This window comes from Chiloscyllium plagiosum, unplaced genomic scaffold, assembly GCF_037043375.1.
Source record: "Chiloscyllium plagiosum isolate Xiang-an unplaced genomic scaffold, Cpla_swu_hap1 HiC_scaffold_22, whole genome shotgun sequence".
Classification (NCBI taxonomy): domain Eukaryota; kingdom Metazoa; phylum Chordata; class Chondrichthyes; order Orectolobiformes; family Hemiscylliidae; genus Chiloscyllium; species Chiloscyllium plagiosum.
In genome coordinates this window covers 46,651,460-46,673,948 of record NW_028270160.1, presented here as the reverse complement: position 1 = coordinate 46,673,948, position 22,489 = coordinate 46,651,460, and the positions used below count along the sequence as shown (strand labels likewise).

The 22,489-nt window shown below is 41.1% G+C and overlaps 1 protein-coding gene across 9 annotated transcripts in view; it reads right to left on the bottom strand.

Moving 5' to 3' along the window:
* Nucleotides 1-22,489, bottom strand: part of plce1 (phospholipase C, epsilon 1) — a 388,600-nt gene that overhangs the window by 71,852 nt on the left and 294,259 nt on the right. For 7 of the 9 annotated variants that reach the window (XM_087999009.1, XM_087999015.1, XM_087999013.1 and 4 more), the window contains 6 exons: nucleotides 20,505-20,549; nucleotides 16,489-17,170; nucleotides 8,538-8,720; nucleotides 8,331-8,448; nucleotides 2,394-2,553; nucleotides 170-292 (listed from right to left, as the gene is read on the bottom strand). In XM_087999009.1, coding sequence (XP_087855135.1) covers nucleotides 170-292; nucleotides 2,394-2,553; nucleotides 8,331-8,448; nucleotides 8,538-8,720; nucleotides 16,489-17,170; nucleotides 20,505-20,549 — 1,311 coding nt within the window. The remainder of the gene's footprint in view (nucleotides 1-169; nucleotides 293-2,393; nucleotides 2,554-8,330; nucleotides 8,449-8,537; nucleotides 8,721-16,488; nucleotides 17,171-20,504; nucleotides 20,550-22,489) is intronic. The other 2 variants (XM_087999014.1, XM_043712462.2) reach the window with 1 other exon arrangement.

Sequence of the window (22,489 nt, the reverse complement as noted above, 5' to 3'; positions counted from 1 at the left end):
CTGCATACACTGAGCATGAATTAACAATCCACTCAGAGAAGGATATTTTTCAAATGGCTGGGTTTTAAACCCAGTTTTAATGTCAATTTACTCACATTTATCACCTTCTGACCAAAATAAGGAAGGCAAAAATATTTCAGTCTTAGCAGTACACAGTGATCACATTTACCTGAATGATTTGAAAAGTTCAACAAATTCAATGAAGCTCATGTTGCTGTCGGATACCATGAAATCCTGAAATCCTTTCAGTCCTCCTTTTACACGGCCATGCCAACTATTACTCCCTCTGGTGCTATAAAGGGTCCAAATAAACACCATTACATAACAAACTTACAACAACCAAGACAACAGAAAATGGACAGGGATCGTCTCCAGAATCAGTCTATTATTTAGACTCTATGCAGCCCATTCACCTCAAAGCATGCTAGTAGTGTAAAACATACCTTCAGCTAATTATTATAAAGCCATGTTGAACAGGACCTGAAAGAATTCATTTCAGTAAAGTCATCTGTAAAGGATAACAATTAAGATTTCACTTCTGTGAATGGAATTTTGTGAAATGTTAATTGTTAAAACTTTGCAGCTAATGCCACAGGGTCATTTGTTAAAACCACAAAATTTTAATGGCCTGCTCATCATTATCCTATTGTGATACATTCCCCATTGCAGAGAGGATGGGTTTGCAGGCCCAGGGTTTTTCCACTATACGTGAAGGATGCTAAAAATAGGATAGCGCAAAGATATTTAACACCCATTTCAATACATGTTGGTCAGTGTAACCAGGCAGCTCAGAATTAGAGCTAGCCAGCAACATTGCAATGGAGGCAATCCATAGACAGAGTTATTCATTCCTCATTCAGGCAGTAGATCTTTTGAAAAGCAGAGATAACTGTTTTTTTGACACTCCATTACTGTAGTATGGTATTGTTTTCTGTACATTTTATGCAATGATTTACTGAAGTCTACCTTGTCTCTATATCCACCCAAATGAATAGTCCTACAGAGATAAACAGTAAACATGATTTGGCACTGTCAGTGTTCCATTTGAAAGACAACATGAGGTCTGCTTTTCTTTCAAGGTTTTCTTCATAACGGTGTTATGAAGTACAGAGGCAGCAAGATGGGAAGAGAGCAGAGAACAAAAGTGAAGGCCTGGTTACAGGACAGAAACCAGGAGAGACCAAATGACAAAAGAAATGATTTGTATGTGCTCAAAAACCTATTGCATTTCCATATGTTCCAATTTCAATTCAGTTCATTGCATTTTCATAATTCTGTTTCTCTCTCCACAGATCCTGCCTGAACTGCTATTCCCAGCATGTGTTTTAATGAAATTTTAAATTACCTGCAATATTTTGTTTTTCTTTAAAAAAAGTCTAATTTTCTGTTGAGTTATTCTGGAGTTGATGTGAGATTTAAAAGTAAGTTCAAAGCAAATAAAGTCCAAAATCAGATAGATCTTTGCTCTTGTCAAACTAGGCTTATCTAACAGTTCCCCTCAATACACAGGAGCTCCCTGCATTATGGCAGCTAGACACTCCACTGTAGCTTTCAGCTGTTTTGAGGAAGCTACTAGCTTGATGATAATAATTATGGTGACCTTCCATATAGTCCTAATAAGCACAGATATCAGAGCAGAACTCTGGATATATTAATAACCATGTTACCACATGCCAAGTCATTGTGACTTCTCAAATATAATGACATTTTGTTTAACATAAAATTAAATACAGATGACCTTAAGATTTGTTTGTGCCTGACATAGAACTTTATGCAGTCCCTTATCCATTATCAGACATTAATATCATTAAGCTATCAAGGATCGTAACACAGAAGGAATCCATCAGATTAATCAGGTCTTTATAGTGTCTTCCTTTTGCAGCCCTCTATAATATTCAATTTCAAACGTTTATCTAGTTTCCCATTAAAAGCTAAAGTCCCTGTCTGCAGACAATTCCCCGTGGCAAAGAATACTCTTCCTTAATACTTCCCAATATAAAGCAATTTCTCCCAACTTCTCATGATCTTTGTAATGTACCTCAATGGCCCTTCATCACTGAAACTTTGAACAAAACAGACAGTGTTTCTTACTCACCCTGTCAAAAACCTTCCACAATTTTCAAAATCTCAGCTTGAATCTTCTCTTAGCTTTGATTGCCCCCATTTTCAAAATCTCAAGTCGCCACTCATAACATGAGCTTCCCTCGTCACTTGACATAGTGAATAGGAAGCAAATATTGGCTTTGCAATAAAATGGCTTTCCATTTCTTTGGTTTTCTGTGCATTTTTAAAGTTTTTTTTAACACAAACCATTGAGCCTATCTTATTACGATGAGTGTCGTATTAATAGGAGTGGCAGGGAGAATATCAGCGATGATTTATTTTCCTCTTACCCAGGTTTGGCCTTGCTGACAGTTGACAGGACTGGAGAGGAGGCAGGTCTGACTGGAGTTGATGTTGGAGGGCCCAGCGTGGTGGAACATGGAGTGGTGAGAGAACGAGCTCTTGTAGGGAGCGTGCAAGAGCTGGGAGAACCCATGGTGATGCTCAATTCTAAAAGAAGCATTGAGAAGACAAAAACGTAAAACGGTTTGATTAGAAATACAACACACATTGTTTTGTAACTCTCATCATTTTTCTCCCCCTCGCTGAGTTCCAACGTCAAGCATTACAAAATGTGGAATTTTTTTTTGGAAATCCGATAGTGTTTCTTCATGCTCTGAAGCAACCAAATTTAGTGTCTGCTGCCATTAAAAAACATAGCGTGAAGGTGCTGGTGATGGACTGGGGTGAACAAAGCCAGAAGTCACACAACACCAGGTTATAGTCCAGCAGGTTTATTTGAAATCGCAAGCTTTTGGAGCACTGCTCCTTCGCAGGTCAAGTCAGAATGAGCAGCTCTCTGAAAGTTGGTGGTTTCAAATAAACCTTTTGGCTTATAACCCGGTTTCAATAAAAATGACCATTGGGAATTGCACTCCAGGAAGATGTGTTTCCAGATTGGGAAGAGGTCTTCTCGGGAGCATTTGCTGGGTGGAATGCTCAGCAGTAACTTTTGTGTTTCTTTATGATTTAATTTCAACAGTTTCCTCTTTTCCTACAGAATGACTCCACAATCTACAACAAGCTGCCCATCTAATGACTTACAGCACCCTGAAGGAGCTTTGCAAACAGCTAGCAGTGGTGGTCCACATCCACACCAAGACCTAGGTAGAAGCAGGAACCTGTCCTTAGAATTTAGGGAGCTCAGCAGAAAACTAGCAAGCAGGATATCAGATATGGTTCTCTCAAGATTTTCTCAGTGCCAAGAGAAAGAAATAGGAAAGTAAAAGAGATGTAAGCTTGGCTGGTGCAGCAGAAGGGGTTTAGATTCTTAGAACCAATTTTGCACATGTACAAGATGAATGGACTGCAATCAAACAGAGCATGGACTGACTTCCTCTTGATGTGTTTTGCTGGTGCTGTTGAGGGGGCTTTAAACCAATTAGGAAGTTTTGTGGGAACCCAAAGAGAATATTGAGAAGGAACATCCAGGTAGCCCTAATAATGAGAGAAATAAACTACATTTAGGGTAGCAAATAGTAAGGGTCAGGGTAACATAACAAGTAATAACATCTTAATCAGTTTCTGTGCATGTATATGCATTGGGTGTGTTAAATAAGATTGTTAAGTTCCAGGCAGAGTGGAGAAACCTGGCTCAAGGAAAGGCGGATCTATGTCTATTAACCAGCCCTGGATACAGGGTTTTAAGGAAAGGTAAAACAGGTAGAAAAAGGAGGGTGACGACACTAATTAAGGACAGTATTGCATGCTGCATTAGCGGTCAATTGGGTCAATGGGCCAAGGTGTGGTGGATGGAATTTAATTTCGATAAATGTGAAGTATTGCATTTTGGTAAGGCAAACCAGGGCAGAACTTATACAGTTACGTGTCAGGATCCTGGAGGGGATTGATACCAAATAAAGGGACTTGGGGTGCAGCTGCACAGTTCCTCAAAAGTGGAGTTGCAAGTATACGGGGTGTGAAGAAGGCACTTAGCACACTTGTCATCACTGGTCAGAATACTGAGTGTAGGAATTGGGATGTCACATTGCACTGTACACAACATTGGTCAGGTCCTCCTTTTAGAATACTGCGTAAAATTCTGACTGCCCTTCCATAGGAAGGAAGGATGTTGTTAAATCTGAGCATGTGCAGAAAAGATTCACAAGGATGTTGCTGGGATTGGAGGGCATAAGCTATAGGGAGAGGCTGAATAGGCTGGAGCTTTTGTCCATGGAACATGAGGAGTGATCTTATAAAATCATATGGGGCATGGATAGGGTGAATAGCCGAGATCTTTTCCCCAGGGTGGGGGAGTCCACAACTAGAGGGCATAGATTGAAGGTGAAAGGGGAATAATTTAAAAAGAACCTGACAGGTAATTTTTTTCACCCAGAGGGTGGTGTGTGTATGGAACGAGTTGACAGAGGAAATGGTGGAGCGGGTATAATCACAACATTTAAAAGGATGGGTACATGAGTAGGAACGGTTTCGAGGGAGATAGGCCAAATGCTGGCAAATAGGATTAGGTCAGGTTGGAATGTCTGGTTGGCATGAATGAGTTGGACTGAAGGGCCTGTTTCTGTGCTGTACGACTCTATGACAGAAACTTCTTGGCTAGAACTAAGAATCAAAAAAGGTGCAATAACACTGTTTAATATGGTCTATCAGCCACCTGTGGAAATGATGTGGAGGAACAGGTTTGTAATGAAATTACAGAGAGGTGCAAAAACTGTACAGTTTTTAATTTTAACTATCTGAATACAGACTGAGGCAGCAATAGTGTAAAAGACGGTTAAAGACAAGAGTTCCTCGAGTGTGTTCAGGACAATTTTACTCTATGAATGAGGATTGTTAGACATGGCTCTTGGAAATGAAGTGGACTAAGTAGGTCAGGTGTCAGTAGGAGGAGATTTAGTGGGACAAAGATTTGAGATTTGAGACAAGATTTGAGACAAGAATAGTAAAGGACAAGTCAGAAAAATTAACCAGTGCAAACCGACTCCATTGGGTAAGAACAGAACTGGCCCAGTTAAATTGGAGTCAAAGATTGGCAGGAGAATGGTTCAATGAGTTATCTCCAAAGGACAGATCATTTAGGCAGAGTCAAGATATATTCTCTCAAAAGGGAAAGGTACGGCAAACAAATCCAGGGCTCTCCAAATGACAAAATAGATCTAGATTAAAATAATGAAGGACAACTGCTCTTATGTAGGTGTCAAGTAGGAAATAGAATTGAAAACCAAGCTGAATATTGAATGTTGAAAGAAGAAAATAACAAAAGCAATGAGGGAGCATGATGGTAGGGAAACTTCTGATACAAATGATTCTTAAGGGATTTCCCTTTAAAACTTCTTAAAGGAAAATCATGTTTAACTAACTTGGAGTGTTTTAAGGCGGTAACAGAGTGCTAATGAGAGCAATTCTGATGTGGTGTACATGAACTTCCAACAGATATTTATTACAGTGCCACACAATAGATTTGTAGCAACATTACAGCTCATGGAATAACGTAGATAGCGGCAACATCAAGTTGGCACTGGATGACTAACAGGAACAGTGAATAACAGTGAATGGATGTTTCTCAGTCTGGAGGAAGATTCACATTGCCGTTCCCTACGGGGTCTGTGTTGGTAACTTTGCTTTTGCTGATGTGTTTTAATGACTTACCCCTTAGTGATCAAGGACATTTTCAAAGTTTGTAGATAATAATGTATTTAGAAGCATTATAAACAATTTTAAATTTTAAAAGGGCATTTAAAGATCATGGAATGGGTGGACAAGTGGCAGATGAATTTTAACGTGGATAAATGTGAAGTGATTGATTCATTTTAGAAGAATGATCAAGGAAAGATGAATATAATGAAGAGTACAATCTTAAAGGGCATGCAGGAGTAGGAGGATATTAGATATGTGCATAAGTCATTAAAGATGGCAGATTCACTGAGTGTGCAGTTAATAAAGCATACTATATCCCAAGCTTTATTAAATAGGGGCATAGAGTTCAACAGCAAGGAGGTGATGTTGAATTTGTGTAAGTCACTAATTCAACTTCAGCTGAAGTAGAGTCTCCTGTTCTGGGTACTGCAATGAAGGTAGAATATGAAACCATTTATTTGCAGAAAAGAAAATCATGGAATTAGTTCTAGGGATAAGAAGCTTTAGACCCATTATGACTGTTTTCCCTTGAGAAAAGGAGGTTGAGAGGAGATTTGATAGATTTCACAACCAGGAGGGATCTGGAAAGAGAGAATAGGAAGAAGCTGTTTCTACTCATGAAGGGATTACAAATATCCAAATTAATATACAAACTAGCAGTAGGTGATGGCCACTGAGTCACTCAAGTCTGTTTTACCATTCAATACTATTCTGATTATGTCACACTCCCACCTACCTTCATCTCCTTATTTCTGCCTTAAATAGATGACAGCTTATTGTTAAACAGTGACTCCTAGTTCTATATGCTCCCACAAGATGAAACATCTTTTCCATATATGCCCTGTCAAGACCCCTCAGGATATTATGTTTCAAGCAAGTTCTCTCTTAAACTCCAGCCGAGCTGTCCAATCTTTCTTCATAATCAACTTGTCCATTTCAGGTTTTAATTTAGTAAATCTTCTCTGAACCAATGCATCTACATCCTTCATTAAATGAGGAGAATAGTTCAAAGTTTGTGAGAAGATTTGTAGCTCAGGTGCTCGTTGTTGTGGTTCTGTTTGCCGAGCTGGGAATTTGTGTCGCAGACGTTTCGTCCCCTGTCTAGGTGACATCCTCAGTGCTTGGTAGCCTCCTGTGAAGCGCTTCTGTGATGTTTCCTCCGGCATTTATAGTGATTTGTATCTGCCGCTTCCGGTTGTCAGTTCCAGCTGTCCGCTGCAGTGGTCGGTATATTGGGTCCAGGTCGATGTGCTTATTGATAGAATCTGTGGATGAGTGCCATGCCTCTAGGAATTCCCTGGCTGTTCTCTGTTTGGCTTGTCCTATAATAGTAGTGTTGTCCCAGTCGAACTCATGTTGCTTGTCATCTGAGTGTGTGGCTACTAAAGATAGCTGGTCGTGTCGTTTCGTGGCTAGTTGGTGTTCATGGATGCGGATCGTTAGCTGTCTTCCTGTTTGTCCTATGTAGTGTTTTGTGCAGTCCTTGCATTGGATTTTGTACACTACATTCGTCTTGCTCATGTTGGGAATCGGGTCCTTCGTCCTGGTGAGTTGTTGTCTGAGAGTGGCTGTTGGTTTGTGTGCTGTTATGAGTCCTAGTGGTCGCAGTAGTCTGGCTGTCAGTTCAGAAATGTTTTTGATGTATGGTAGTGTGGCTAGTCCTTTGGGTTGTGGTATGTCCTCATTCCATTGTCTTTCCCTTAGGCATCTGTTGATGAAATTGCGCGGGTATCGTTTTTGGCAAATACGTTGTATAGGTGTACTTCTTCCTCTTTTTGCAGTTCTGGCGTACTGCAGTGTGTTGTGGCCCTTTCGAATAGTGTCTTGATGCAACTTCTTTCGTGTGTGTTGGGGTGGTTGCTTTCGTAGTTTAGGACTTGGTCTGTGTGTGTGGTTTTCCTGTATACCTTTGTGGTGAATTCTCCATTTGGTGTTCTCTGTACCATCACATCTAGGAATGGGAGTTGGTTGTCCTTAACGTGATGGTACAGAGAACACTGAACGGAGAATTCACCACAAAGGTATACAGGAAAACCACACACACAGACCAAGTCCCAAACTACGAAAGCAACCACCCCAACACACACAAAAGAAGTTGCATCAAGACACTATTCAAAAGGGCCACAACACACTGCAGTACACCAGAACTGCAAAAAGAGGAAGAAGAACACCTATACAACGTATTTGCCAAAAACGGATACCCGCGCAATTTCCAGACTGCGAAAGAAAAGCTGGCTGGGAAAGTTGTAGGCATGTTGAAGACAGCAGAAATCTGTCATTTTATTTAAAATGTCTTGTTCAATGATCATTTTGTTAAATGCATTCTGGTGTTAGGAAAAATAAATGTTTTACATTTAAATTATACTGGTTATATCAGTCATATATGTTTTCTATGCTTTCAGTAAAAACAAGTACACAACTCAACCTATTGAATTTCAGGCATTGTTGAAACTAGTTTAGTCATTTTGCATTCTAGGAAATTATGTACACTACTGTTTTACAGTTTAATGTAGAATTTTTGAAGTGGAAAGAAGTGGAGGTGCAAATAAAGTCAGTTCAATAATGAGCTTTCTGCTTTCAATCCACCTCAGTGCAACTTACAACAGATATTAACAGTAGAAACTAGTTACCTGATTCTTCCTGTTCATCAAAGTCTGCAGGGTCAGAACCACTCCTGGCTCGGGATTCTTTGCAGCTTCGGCTCTTACGTGCACTGGTCTCCTCATCAGTGATGTCCCCGCTTTCACCCTGCACATAACAATGTGTAAGTTTTACTGTCGATCAATTCCCCCAGTACAAACACACAGTTGATGACTTCAAGCAATGCTGTCCCTTACCCTGATCAGAGATTTCTTTATCTTTTTGGCCGTGCTCATTCCCAACGTGTTGTTACGCTGCAGGTTGGATTTTTCAGTGTTTCTGTTCAAAGTTGCTGTGGTTGTGTTTCTCGTGATCCATCGCCTGCCTCCAAAGAGCTCAATAACCTGAGCCAAGGTTGGTCCTTCAAACTTGCCTTCTTCCTATATGTGCAACAATTACATTGAATTTTACTGTGCGAGGACTGGTTATTTGGTCCAATAAGTTTGTACAGGGGTGTATGCTGCTCATCAGACTCATCCTACTTCACTTCACCTGAGCACCAAACCCCTCTGGTTCTTTCCTTCCTCATGTACTCATTTAGGTCTCCCTCAAACTTTAATGTTCCCACACTTAGTAGCTCTGCAGGTAAAGACCAAATATGGTTTGGTATCTGGTTTGGTCATGTCCATCTGATCCACCTGACTGTCTTAGGTGAATTGACTGCCACTAATTTTTTTTATTAGTATTAGTCTAAGTTGCCAATAACAAGCCTGGAAAGATGTCCACCTGAAGTCTAACAGGTTTATTCCATACTACTTAATAGCTAGTTATGTGACTTCTGAATTACCTGATAGTCTTCTCTAACCTGATGTTTCACAAGAAACTAAGTACACATTACCTTTGGCTACATAGACTTAGCACTTCAGATAGCCACTAAAACATTGCCTAGCTCCTCCCAAGAACAGTCAATTATATCCTGTAGGTGGAGTTTCTCGCATGGTATCAACTAATCCTTTCAGGTACTAACTTCCTTGGTTCGGTCTTTAGCTGATGACATTATGATGTTGTATTGATTTAATTCAAAACTGCATATGAAGTGAAAAAATAAATTAACTATTTTCCAAAAGCTTAGCTCCAAAATCTTCTAGTAGACTCAACTACACGTTCTTTCTATAAATAATTTCCTCTCTCTTCCCATCTTGTAGAACTTTAAGTGATTTGCACATTATGTCATCTCATTGTGACATGGATGGAATTTGTAAGAAACATTGTTATTAAAAACGTGATCCTGTGCTTAGATTTGATTAGAAGATTGAACATTTTAGATTACGACAGCCATCATAATTATATTCGTTCATGATTGAGTCTGGCTAAGTCATGTTCTGAAGAGGAGTCTAACTGGAATTGAAATGTTAACTGTTTATCTCTTCACAAAATTGCCAGACTTGCTGAGTTTCTCCAGCATTTTCTGCTTTGTTCTTATTGCACAGTATAATGATTTTATCTGGAAAAATCATACCCCTCCTAAAATATATTAATTCCAGTCTAAGTTTGAGAAAAGATTTTTAACTAAAAATGAAAATTAAGTCAAAAATCTCCCATAGAGTTAAATCTCAATCATATGCGCAGTTGAGTTCTGATTGTTTAAGATATTTACTCAAATCTTTGAAGATTACAGCACTATTATGTGGGACCCATTCTCAGATGAGGTAACACAATTGTAATATTGAGCTCTTGTTATAAATACATTAAGTGACAATTTGATTTATGGCAAAAGTGGAACAGCCACCACAGAATCCTCTGTGATGCGCAGTGTGTAACATTCCAGACCTTCTGGGCTCTAGGTTCAAATCCAGTCTAAACTACAAGGAAGAAAGCCTCATCTATAATGCTCAATCCATATATTTCCATGTGAGATTTAACATTTTATAGATGATCATTCTCAAGAAATTTGACCAGCTAGTCAGTGTAGTTTCAATCTAGTTCTAAATTTGGGATCTACCATAGCATAGACTGCCATGAATTGAGATTCTTAAAGACCAGCGGATGGCTACTGTAGTAGCCCTGATGAAGGGCTTATGCTTGAAATATCGATTCTCCTGCTCCTCGGATGCTGCCTGACTGGCTGTACTTTTCCAGCACCACACTTTTCAACTCTGATCTCCAGCATCTGCAGTGCTCACTTTCTCCCTACTGTAGTAGATGACCAAGTACACTGATGCTGTAAAGACTGCTAGAACATAGAACATAGACAGAGAACATAGAACAATACAGCACAGAATAGGCCCTTCGGCCCACGATGTTGTACCGAACATTTGGCCTAGCTTAAGCACCTATCCATGTACCTATCCAATTGCCGCTTAAAGGTCACCAATGATTCTGACTCTGCCACTCCCACAGGCAGTGCATTCCATGCCCCCACCACTCTCTGGGTAAAGAACCTACTCCTGACATCCCCCCTCTACCTTCCACCCTTCACCTTAAATTTATGTCCCCTTGTAATACTCTGTTGTACCGGGGGGAAAAGTCTCTGACTGTCTACTCTATCTATTCCTCTGATCATCTTATAAACCTCTATCAAGTCACCCCTCATCCTTCGCCGTTCCAATGAGAAAAGGCCTAGCACTCTCAACCTATCCTCGTTCGACCTATTCTCCATTCCAGGCAACATCCTGGTAAATCTCCTCTGCACCCTCTCCAAAGCTTCCACATCTTTCCTAAAATGAGGCGGCCAGAACTGCACACAGTACTCCAAATGTGGCCTTACCAAGGTCCTATACAGCTGCAACATCACCTCACGACTCTTGAATTCAATCCCTCTGCTAATGAACGCTAATACACCATAGGCCTTCTTACAAGCTCTATCCACCTGAGTGGCAACTTTCAAAGATTTATGAACATAGATCCCAAGATCCCTCTGCTCCTCCACCTTACTAAGAACCCTACCGTTAACCCTGTATTCCGCATTCTTATTTGTCCTTCCAAAATGGACAACCTCACACTTGACAGGGTTGATAGGCTCTTGTAAGATAGGCTTGGAGGTCCATGCTGACCCTAAGTAGAGTAGGCTTCCTTTTACACTGGGCAGTACTTCATGCAAGGAGTAGAGATTCAAAACTGGAAAAACTTCCATGCCCCAGCATCAACAATTCTCACATTGGTACATAAGTACCATTTTCTTTAAACAGGAAAGCTTCTCCTCGATTGCAAGTTCTAAATACCAAGTACAAAAAGTTCTGATGAAGAGTCATCTAAACTTGAAACTTAGTTTGTTTTTTTTTCTGTGGATGCTGCCTGACCTGCTGTGATCTCCAGTATTTGTTGTTTTCAGTACATCTCTACAATGTAGTGGTAATGACACTGGATAGTAATCAACAATCCCAGGCAAATCTTCAGGGATACAGGTTCAAAGCTCACCATAGTAGCCGGAGGAATTTAAATACAATTAATAAACCTTGAATCTGAAGCTAATCTCACTAATGATGAGCATTAACCTTGTAAGTGATTGTTGATAAAAACTCTAATTTCACGAATGACCTGTCAGGAAGGAAATCTGCCATCTTTACTTGGTCCGGTCTTCATGTGACGCCAGACTCAAGCAACTTGGGTGACTCTTAAATGTCCTGTTAAACATGCCAGGAGGCCACTCAGTTTGAGGGCAACTAGGGATGAGCAACAAATGCCAATGGTGTCCACATCCCATAAAAGAATAAAAAAAACAATGGGATGAATAATGGCTAACAAAAACTGGACAATAACACATGCACCTCTTCAATAATGGCTTAACACAAACTTTATTTATTACACAATATCTTAAATGACTCTCAAGCCATTGCATGCTGCTTCATTTTGAAGAGCTTTTCTTTCATATAACAAGCAACTTTTCATTGTTATATCCTCAAAAATCATTTGCCTTCTCTACACCAGGTCTAGGGCATTAGTATCATTACACTATTTTATCCTGAACATTATTACAAATATCTCCTGACCAGAACAACACAGTCGATGAGGACTTGAGCTGATTCATGACTCGTTCTCTTTCAACTTTCTCTTTGACAACCTCTGAGTCACTTGAGCATTTGTGGCTCCTATTTGGATTGCATTGTGACTGGAACGGATTTAATTTGCTTCTAATCAATGCAGAAGAAAAGCTTGTTGTGTTCTCTTTAAAATACTTTTGCGAGCACCTCAATGCTCATTGCTCGTTCCTAATTGGGCCATTGGAATTAATAACTTGGTATTGGAATTTATTGGAATTCACAATTTAATTAATAATTAATATTTATCCGCCAGGGACATTTACATATTGGAACAGTTCTTCAAGCCTGTTCGATCATTCAATGAGATCATGGCTGATCTGTGGCTTAATTTGGCTCATATCCCTTAATGTCTTTGTGTAACAGAAAATTATCCATCGCAGATTTAAGATAACAACAGAGCCAACATCCACTGTCATTTTTGGAAGAGATTTCCAAACATTCACCACACTTTGAGAGTTTATAAGCAGAAGTATAAACATAGGTCTGCCAGCAGCCCCATTTAATACCTCTCTTAATTTTAACCTAGCTATTTATCCTTTATTCATTTCTCTTAACAAAGGACTAATGAGTCTCCATTTTCCTTTTAACCACTGATCACTTGTAAAGGAGCTCCTTTCCAGTTCTGAGGAAGGGTCAGTCAACCCGAAGCATTAACTGATATCTCTCCATAAATGCTGCCAGAGCTGCTGAGCTTTTCCAGCAATTTCTGGTTTTGTTCCTTTTCAGTTAGTTAGTTCCACTGTGGGTTAAAAATCTAGTACTGGACTGTTAGAATACCAGTGCTTTACCAGTTTTATATATCGTCAAATCCCTCTTTTCCTATCAGTACTTTGAATCTCCACAACATAACAAAGAACTTCTAAAAATTCCCAGTAAAGGAACACAAAGGATATTATGAAGAGTTAGACGTCACCTTGTTCAGAAGATTACTCTATTTTCTAAATTCATGCACCATGAAATATTAAACTAGTTCGATGAAAGAATGAGTGTGACTGCAGCTAAGCTCAGTATTTGAGAAGTTTACTTCATTTTATACACTTGATGCTGAGACATCATAAATAAATAAATGTGAAAATCTGTTCATAAAAACAGATAGTTTGGCCTCTCAATGGTGAAATCTAGAACTTGTATGTATGAATGCAAGATAAAGTTACCAATATTAATGAACAAATTGTATAGAATATAGAACATAGAAGAATACAGCGCAGTACAGGCCCTTTGGCCCTCGATGTTGCGCCGATCCAAGCCCACCTAACCTATACTAACCCACTATCCTCCATATACCTATCCAATGCCCGCTTAAATGCCCATAAAGAGGGAGAGTCCACCACTGCTACTGGCAGGGCATTCCATGAACTCACGACTCGCTGAGTGAAGAACCTACCCCTAACTTCAGTCCTATATCTACCCCCCCTTAATTTAAAGCTATGCCCCCTTGTAATACCCGACTCCATACGCGGGAAAAGGTTCACGCTGTCAACCCTATCTAACCCCCTAATCATCTTGTACACCTCAATCAAGTCACCCCTAAACCTTCTTTTCTCTAATGAAAACAGCCCCAAGTGCCTCAGTCTTTCCTCATACGATCTTCCTTCCATACCAGGCAACATCCTGGTAAACCTCCTCTGCACCCGTTCCAGTGCCTCCACATCCTTCCTATAGTATGGCGACCAAAACTGCACACAATATTCCAGATGCGGCCGCACCAGAGTCTTATACAACTGCATCATGACCTCAGGACTCCGGAACTCAATTCCTCTACCAATAAAAGCCAGTACGCCATATGCCTTCCTCACCGCACTATTTACCTGGGTGGCAACTTTCAGAGATCTGTGTATATGGACACCAAGATCCCTCTGCTCATCCACACTACCAAGTATCCGACCATTAGCCCAGTACCCCATCTTTTTGTTATTCTTCCCAAAGTGAATCACCTCACACTTAGCTACATTGAATTCCATTTGCCACCTTTCTGCCCAGCTCTGCAGCTTCTCTATATCCTGCTGTAACCTGCCACATCCTTCCTCACTGTCAACAACTCCTCCGACTTTCGTATCATCCGCAAACTTGCTCACCCAACCTTCTAACCCCTCTTCCAGGTCATTTATAAAAATGACAAACAGCAATGGTCCCAAAACAGATCCTTGCGGAACACCGCTAGTGACGGCACTCCATGAGGAAACTTTGCCATCAACTACTACCCTCTGTCTTCTTCCATCCAGCCAATTCCTAATCCAAACCTCCAACTCACCCTCAATGCCATATCTCCGTATTTTCTGCAGTAGCCTACCATGGGGAACCTTATCAAACGCCTTACTAAAATCCATATATACCACATCTACCGCTTTCCCCTCATCAACCTCCTTCGTCACCTTTTCAAAGAATTCAATAAGGTTTGTGAGGCACGACCTGCCCTTCACAAAACCATGCTGACTATCCTTGATCACATTATTCCTATCCAGATGTGCATAAATCCTATCCCTTACAATTCTCTCTAAGACTTTGCCCACAACAGAAGTGAGACTCACCGGCCTATAGTTACTAGGGTTATCCCTACTCCCCTTTTTGAACAAGGGAACCACATTTGCTATCCTCCAGTCTTCTGGCACTACTCCTGTAGACAAAGAGGACATAAAAATCAAGGCCAGTGGCTCTGCAATCTCCTCCCTTGCTTCCCAGAGAATCCTAGGATAAATGCCATCAGGCCCAGGGGACTTATCTATTTTCACCTTTTCCAGGATTTCCAACACCTCTTCTCTACATACCTCAAAGCCATCCATTCTACTTATTTGTGACTCAGTATTCACATCGACGACAATGCCCTGTTCCTGAGTAAATACTGAAGAAAAGTATTCATTCAGTGTCTCCCCAATCTCTTCCACCTCCACACGCAACTTCCCACTACTATCCTTGACTGGACCTATTCCTCCCCTAGTCATTCTTTTATTCCTAACATACCTATAGAAAGCCTTAGGGTTTTCCCTAATCCTACCGACTAAGGACCTTTCATGTCCCTTCCTTGCTGCTCTTAGCTCTCTCTTCAGGTCCTTCCTGGCTACCCTATAACTCTCAATCGCCCCAATTGAACCTTCACGTCTCATCTTGAGATAGGCCGCCCTCTTCCATTTAACAAGGGATTCCAATTCCTTATTAAACCACGGCTCCCTCGCACGACCCTTTCCTCCCTGCCTGACAGGTACATAATTATCAAGGACACTCAATAGTTGCTCCTTGAACAAGCTCCACATATCATTTACACTCTTGCCTTGGAGTCTACTTTTCCAAGCCACACATCCTAAGTCATGCCTCACCGCATCATAATTTCCCTGACCCCAGCTATAACTCTTGCCCTGTAGTACACACTTATCCCTCTCCATCACGAGAGTAAAAATCACCGAATTATGGTCACTATCCCCAAAGTGCTCACCTACCTCTAATTCTAACACCTGGCCTGGTTCGTTACCCAGAACCAAATCCAGTATGGCCTCACCTCTTGTTGGCCTGTTTACATATTGTGTCAGGAAACTCTCCTGCACACATTGAACAAACACTGACCCATCTAACGAACTTGAGCTATAGCTTTCCCAATCAATATCAGGAAGGTTAAAGTCCCCCATAACAACCACCCTATTACTGTCACTCATCTCCTGAATCACCTTCCCTATCCTTTCTTCAATGATTCTAGGACTATTAGGAGGCCTGTAAAAGACTCCTAACAGGGTGACCTCACCTTTCCTATTCCTAACCTCAGCCCAAACTACCTCAGATGGCAAGTCCTCATCCATCGTCCTTTCCACCACTGTAATACTATCTTTGACAAGCAATGCCACACCTCCCCCTCTTTTACCCCCACCTCTGACCCTACTAAAACATTTAAATCCTGGAACCTGCAACAGCCAATCCTGTCCCTGTTCTAGCCATGTCTCCGTAATAGCCACAACATCGAAGTCCCAGGTACCAACCCACGCTGCAAGTTCACCTACCTTATTTCGTATACTTCTTGCATTGAAGTATACACACTATGATATTCTTTCATCAATATAAGGTAAACAGGTTAACACCAACATTTTATGAACATACTAACTGTTCATTTTTGTCACCAATAGGAATGTCTATGCTGTTTGACATTGATGTAAAGGTTTGACACACATGACACCCATACACGTACCTGATATAAGCTGACGTACTGCTTCCTCAACCACTGCAGTCTCTGATCAGGGAACTTCCTCATTTTACGCACAGCTGACATTAACTCTTGTAATCCATCGTGCACCATCTTAGCTGTGTACTTGGGAGCCACAAAGTGTAACAAACGGTTATCGGTTGTATGGACCCCATAGAGCAGCGTCACACAATTGTCCTCAAGTGTCATATGGCAAAGTTTATTCTGAATGCATACAGTATTCAGATCAATTCCTGTATGTCCCACATAGACAGCTTTCACTGCAGACATGTCCAAGAAACCTTCCACCAGTCCATTTAGAGCTATGTGCCCATACGGCTGAAATTTGCTGTTACAGAGGTCCACACTGTTACCCAACACCAGGCTCTTGACCTTCGCACTGGCTGGGCTGGCTGTAGGCGGTTTTGACCAGGTTAAAGTACAGTTGTCAGGCTGCAGCTTGAGAAAACAGCGTGCCGAGAGGTGAGCCTCCTGGTCATAATGTATGACTGTGGCCCCTTGCAGTAGGAACTGATGGATGTCAGCTCTGATGGACAGCACATACCAAGGAATGAGTTCCGTCTCATGACAGAATGCTTTTTGCTGATCCTCTGACCCACTCAGATCCCACTCACTGGACTGCTCAAAGGAATCGCTTTCTGAGTCAGACAGATCTCCGACAATGAACCTGTACAATTAAGAAGAGACGAGAGTTGTACAGTGACATGTTTCCTCTTATTTCCATCTCACTAGTTCCTGCGGCTGGGAATTGAGTCAATGAACTGCAGACTTTAGGCACAAGCACCACTCCATGTCCTGTTAGCAGGAACCAAGCATACAGAACCAGGGATTATTCCATATTCATTTTTTCTGCAGCATACAGAGGCCACACAGGGTAGTTATTTAATAAACAACACTTGTAATTTCATAATTAGTTTACATAGAGATGCAGTCTAAACGTGCAATGGCATAATGAAGCAATGTTAAATATTTACTTGAGATCAGTCTAATTTGATTTGTTATTCAAGAAACTATTTTCTCTCAAGTAGTACAGTTGACAGGAAGCCACATTGAGCATCATCACAAGTGATAAGATGACTAAAAGTCAATTATTAGCCCTGAGCTACAATACCGTAGAGAAAATGAGGTCTGCAGATGCTGGAGATCAGAGATGGAAATGTGTTGCTGGAGAAGCGCAGCAGGTCAGGCAGCATCTAGGGAACAGGAGAATCGACGTTTCGGGCATTAGCCCTTCTTCAGGAATGAGGAAAGTTTGTCCAGCAGGCTAAGATAAAAGATAGGGAGGAGGGACTTGGGGGAGGGGCGTCGGAAATGTGATAGGTGGAAAAAGGTCAAGGTGAGGGTGATAGGACAGATTGGGGTGGGGGCGGAGAGGTCGGGAAGAAGATTGCAGGTTAGGGAGGCGGTGCTGAATTTGATGGATTTGACTGAGACAGGCTGGGGGGAGGGGAAATGAGGAAACTGGTGAACTCGGATTTCACCAGTTTCCTCATTTCCCCTCCCCCCAGCCTGTCTCAGTCAAATCCATCAAATTCAGCACCGCCTCCCTAACCTGCAATCTTCTTCCCGACCTCTCCGCCCCCACCCCAATCTGTCCTATCACCCTCACCTTGACCTTTTTCCACCTATCACATTTCCGACGCCCCTCCCCCAAGTCCCTCCTCCCTATCTTTTATCTTAGCCTGCTGGACAAACTTTCCTCATTCCTGAAGAAGGGCTAATGCCCGAAACGTCGATTCTCCTGTTCCCTAGATGCTGCCTGACCTGCTGCGCTTCTCCAGCAACACATTTCCATCTACAATACCGTAGCCCTGAGCTACAGTTCTGCCACATTACGGCAAAGGTGTTAATACGTTGGAGAAGGTGCAGACGTGATGAATGGGAATGGATCCAGAGATGAGAAATTTCAGTTATGAGGAAAGATTGATAACGTTAGGACTGTTTTCGTAGAAGAGAAGGCATTTACGAGGAAATCTGATGGAGGTTTTCAAAATCATGAGGGGACTGGATGGAGAAAGTAGGAAACTGTCCCCACATCTAAAAGGATCAAGAACCAGACAACCCAGATTTAAAGTGATTTGCAAAAGAAACAATTGCAAGGTGAGAAATTCTTCAACAGTGCGTGTATTTAAGGCATAGAATGTACCATCTGGAAATGTGATGGAGGCAGATTTAATTGAAATGTTGATTTAATTGAAATGGATGATTAGTTGGACAGAAATGGTGTGCAGTGATATGGGGAGAAAAGCTGGAGATTGACATGAGGTAATGATGCTTGTTTAAAGAGCCAGTGAGAACTTGATGGGCCAAGTGGCCTCCTCCTGTGTTGGGTCACTTGTGTGATTCTCTGATCTCTCACTCAAAACAATATATAGGAACAAACAAGCTTCGTATTAAATGTCAGCTTCATGACTGTGCAGAATCAGTTGGTTAAGGTTGCCTGACAATACATTCAAACTGGCAAGTGTTAATCAAAACAAAATGTTAAGATAATATTTAATTCAATTTTGGACTAGCTTTTACTCTCACAGTCCACAGAATAATGATTTCTTTTTCTATATCATCCTACTGCAGCTCTGCAAATGTATTTGCAGAATTCGGACTCATTTTGGATATGCTAGGCCCAACCTAACACAGGATGTTTCTACTCGGCCTCCCATCCCTTCAAGCAAGGACAACTGGGTAGGCAAACAGGCCAAAACTGGGGATTTCCAACCCCAGGCTCCCGCACTCCCAGCTTTAGATATTAGTGATGGGTTCAGGAGGATAATTATTCAGAAGAATGAGGTATAATAGCCTCTGGAGATTGTGGCCTTCCCTTTAGAGGTCCAGGTGTTATATACTTTTGAACATTACTCTTTACTCAGCACTTCACACCACAACCAAATAAATACAGCTAAAATTTCTAAGGGAATTCTCTGGGAGATTGACAAAGAATCTCTGGGTTTGATGTAACTTACATGGTTTCTTCGGTCAAATACCACCGCCAGTATATGATCTGAGTATTGCTCTATATATTCACTCAGATAACATGTTACCACAAAAACTGGGTTGTTGTTGAGATAGATGTCTTGAAGCTTATTTAGAGCACTAACTATTTACATTATATGGTATAACAGACTTTACTGTGATAAATCTGGTTTCTGTGCTTAGTGACATTACTGTACATTACATACATATAACAGATTGACTGAACACACTACCATGCTTCAATTGCACTTGAGAACCTGATTGAAGGTGAGGTGAGTACTTTTCTTCCAGAATGTCACATGTTAAGACATCTTTGAGGCAGACTTCTTGTCTAAAATTTGGAATCTATGCATAGCAAAACAGCAAACACCCCTTTTTACCATCTCTCGTGGTTTCTCCCATCTGATACTGAAGCTACTGATAGAACTTAAGAAATAGGAGCAGGAATAGACAATTTAGCCCCTTGAGCCTGCACAAGAGAGCAGTAAGATCATAGCTGGCCTGATTACGTGCCTGAACTCCACCCTCCTATCAGTTCCTCACTTGGCAGCCAGCGATAGTTGGATTTCGGGAGGGAGGAGGCTGCCAATCAGGACCCAGTCAATGGTTCCCTGCACTGACTTGAAGACAGACTGTGAAGGGGGAGAACAAAATAATGGGCCTTCCCTGCTCTGGATTTTCTTCTTTGCTCTCCAGGAAGTCCTATCACCAATTACCAGTGTCAGGGACATTTTCCATGAAACTCAACAATGGTCCCACCTGAAAGTTGGGAATCAAAATGACGGTGGGGCAGGAGTGTGATGTAAATGGGGAGTTACAGATTCCACTGATATTTTAATTCCCTCTTTCCCTCCTTCCTCACTTTCATCAGGTGTAGTTTGGGTCCAACCAGGCCTCAGGTATGGAAACATCACAAAATCAAATGCCATGGCAAGAAGTCAAAGGAGCCTGAACAATGCCACTTCACACAAACGTGTTAGTTGGAATTGTTTGCTTGTGGACGAAAGCAGAAAGACAGAAGTTCAACTTACAACACTCGATTCGATTCTGAAGTTTTCTTCACTGGAGTTGGTGTGCTTCAGAAATAAAAGTATGGAAGAAGATAAGGTATAGAAAGAGAAGACCACTAGGATCTTGATGAAAAAACAGTCAGACAGACAGATAGCCAATGGAGGTAAATAAGTACTCGATGACGAGGCTCTCAAATGCCAAGTAGATGAAAAGCTTTCAGAATTAAAAGGAAACCTCTGAATCATATGGTATGTTTCGCTCTGGCCTCATTATTGGATGCCTGGATTCAATTTGTGTCCAGCTACAATTTGGCCAGATGTATTGCAAGACATGAAATAATGATTGTTTAGAATAGTTTAATATTAATAGCCTTGCAGGCCAATGCCTTCATTTTCAAAGCATTTATTTGTGATCTTATTGCTGGATCAAATAAATGTCTGCTTTATTGCATAATTCCCAGTCTGGTGTTTTTAAAAACCTTCTCCCTTCCTCTGTAAAGTAGCACAGATTTAAATTTATATCGAACCTTTTATGACCTTAGGACATCTCAAAGTGAGTTATAGCCAACAAAGTACTTTTGAAGCATAGTTACTGTAATCGTGTCAGAAATAACTGCCAGCTAGCACGTGGCAACTTCCCACAACAACAAGGAGGCAACGATCAGAACATCTGCTTTTAATGGTGTGTGAGGGATAAATATTGCCCAGGGTTCTGAGGAGAACTTGCCTACCCTTCTTCAAAATAGTGACACAGAATCTTCTATGTTCCCCTGAAAAAGGTAGCCAGCGCTTCCATTTAAGATTCCACCTACTCATTAGTCCTAGCACTCAAGGTTCTTATTTTTCATTCACTTCTGGCACGGGCCTTCGTACCAAGTGACTTGGCCACAGCACGTTTATTAAATGTCAGCCATGTTGCTATGAGTCTGGAGTCAAATGTCAGCCAGACCAAGTGACTATGGCCAATGTTCTTCCTGAAAAGACATTAGAAAACTAGATGCATTTTACAACAATGTTTGCTTTTAAATTTCACTAGATTCACCCCCATGACATCTAACTCCATGTCTCTATGTATTAGCCTGGACCTCAGGAGTAATGGTCCAGTGACATTGCCATTATGACACCACTTCCGCCAGATTAGTAACTCTCACTGGAGTGATCTCTCAATGTAATTTATGTGTGCAGGCCTTAGGAATGCAGTTTAAACACACAGATTCAGAGGCAAGATAGCTTCCTGCTGTGCCACAGCACTAGCTCTGCAATTGCAGGGGAACATGCTGTTATTTCTTACCAGAAACCCAAAACAAGCATCTCACAAAGCAATGATACTGCCTTGCGATTTAATAAATTAAAAACGTCCCTGTTATGTACAAATTTGGCTCAACCATCAAGCACTCAAGGTTGTGCTGGAATGGATGACCTTTATGAATGAGCTTGAAGCATTTCAGGTTCAATAGTTCAAAAGCTACATTTTATTCACCCATCAACTCGTCTTCTTCCCAAAAACTGTTTGAAGAAAACTTCAGTTTTAAAAAAAAGGATGCAGGAAAGCTTAAATTTCCACTATGTTCAATATTCACAGTAATCAGATTCTCCTAATGCCCTTGGTAACTCTCTCATTTTAACACCAATGGTAACCATATTCTTGTAAACTCTGACTAATCTTGTTACTTTAAACACATTGCTGCCAGCTTATCAGTAATGGCAATTGGGAACATCCTGGGTTGCATGAATGTATATTTTATAATCTTGAGTTATAGAAGAACGATTTGGGACCAGAATGCTGTTGGCTCAAGCTCGGGTGTTTGTACATAGAGTTGCCTCATGTAGTTGTCGCATTGCCACATTAAAGTACTCTTGCCTCTAAAGGTTGTTGGTTCAAGTCCAACTTAGAGTCTTGTGTCCAAAATCAAAGCTGCCACTTCAGTGACGCAGAGAAGATACTGGAATGACAGAGACACCATTCATTTGAATTTATTAAAGTCCCAAAGAGTGAATGACTTAAA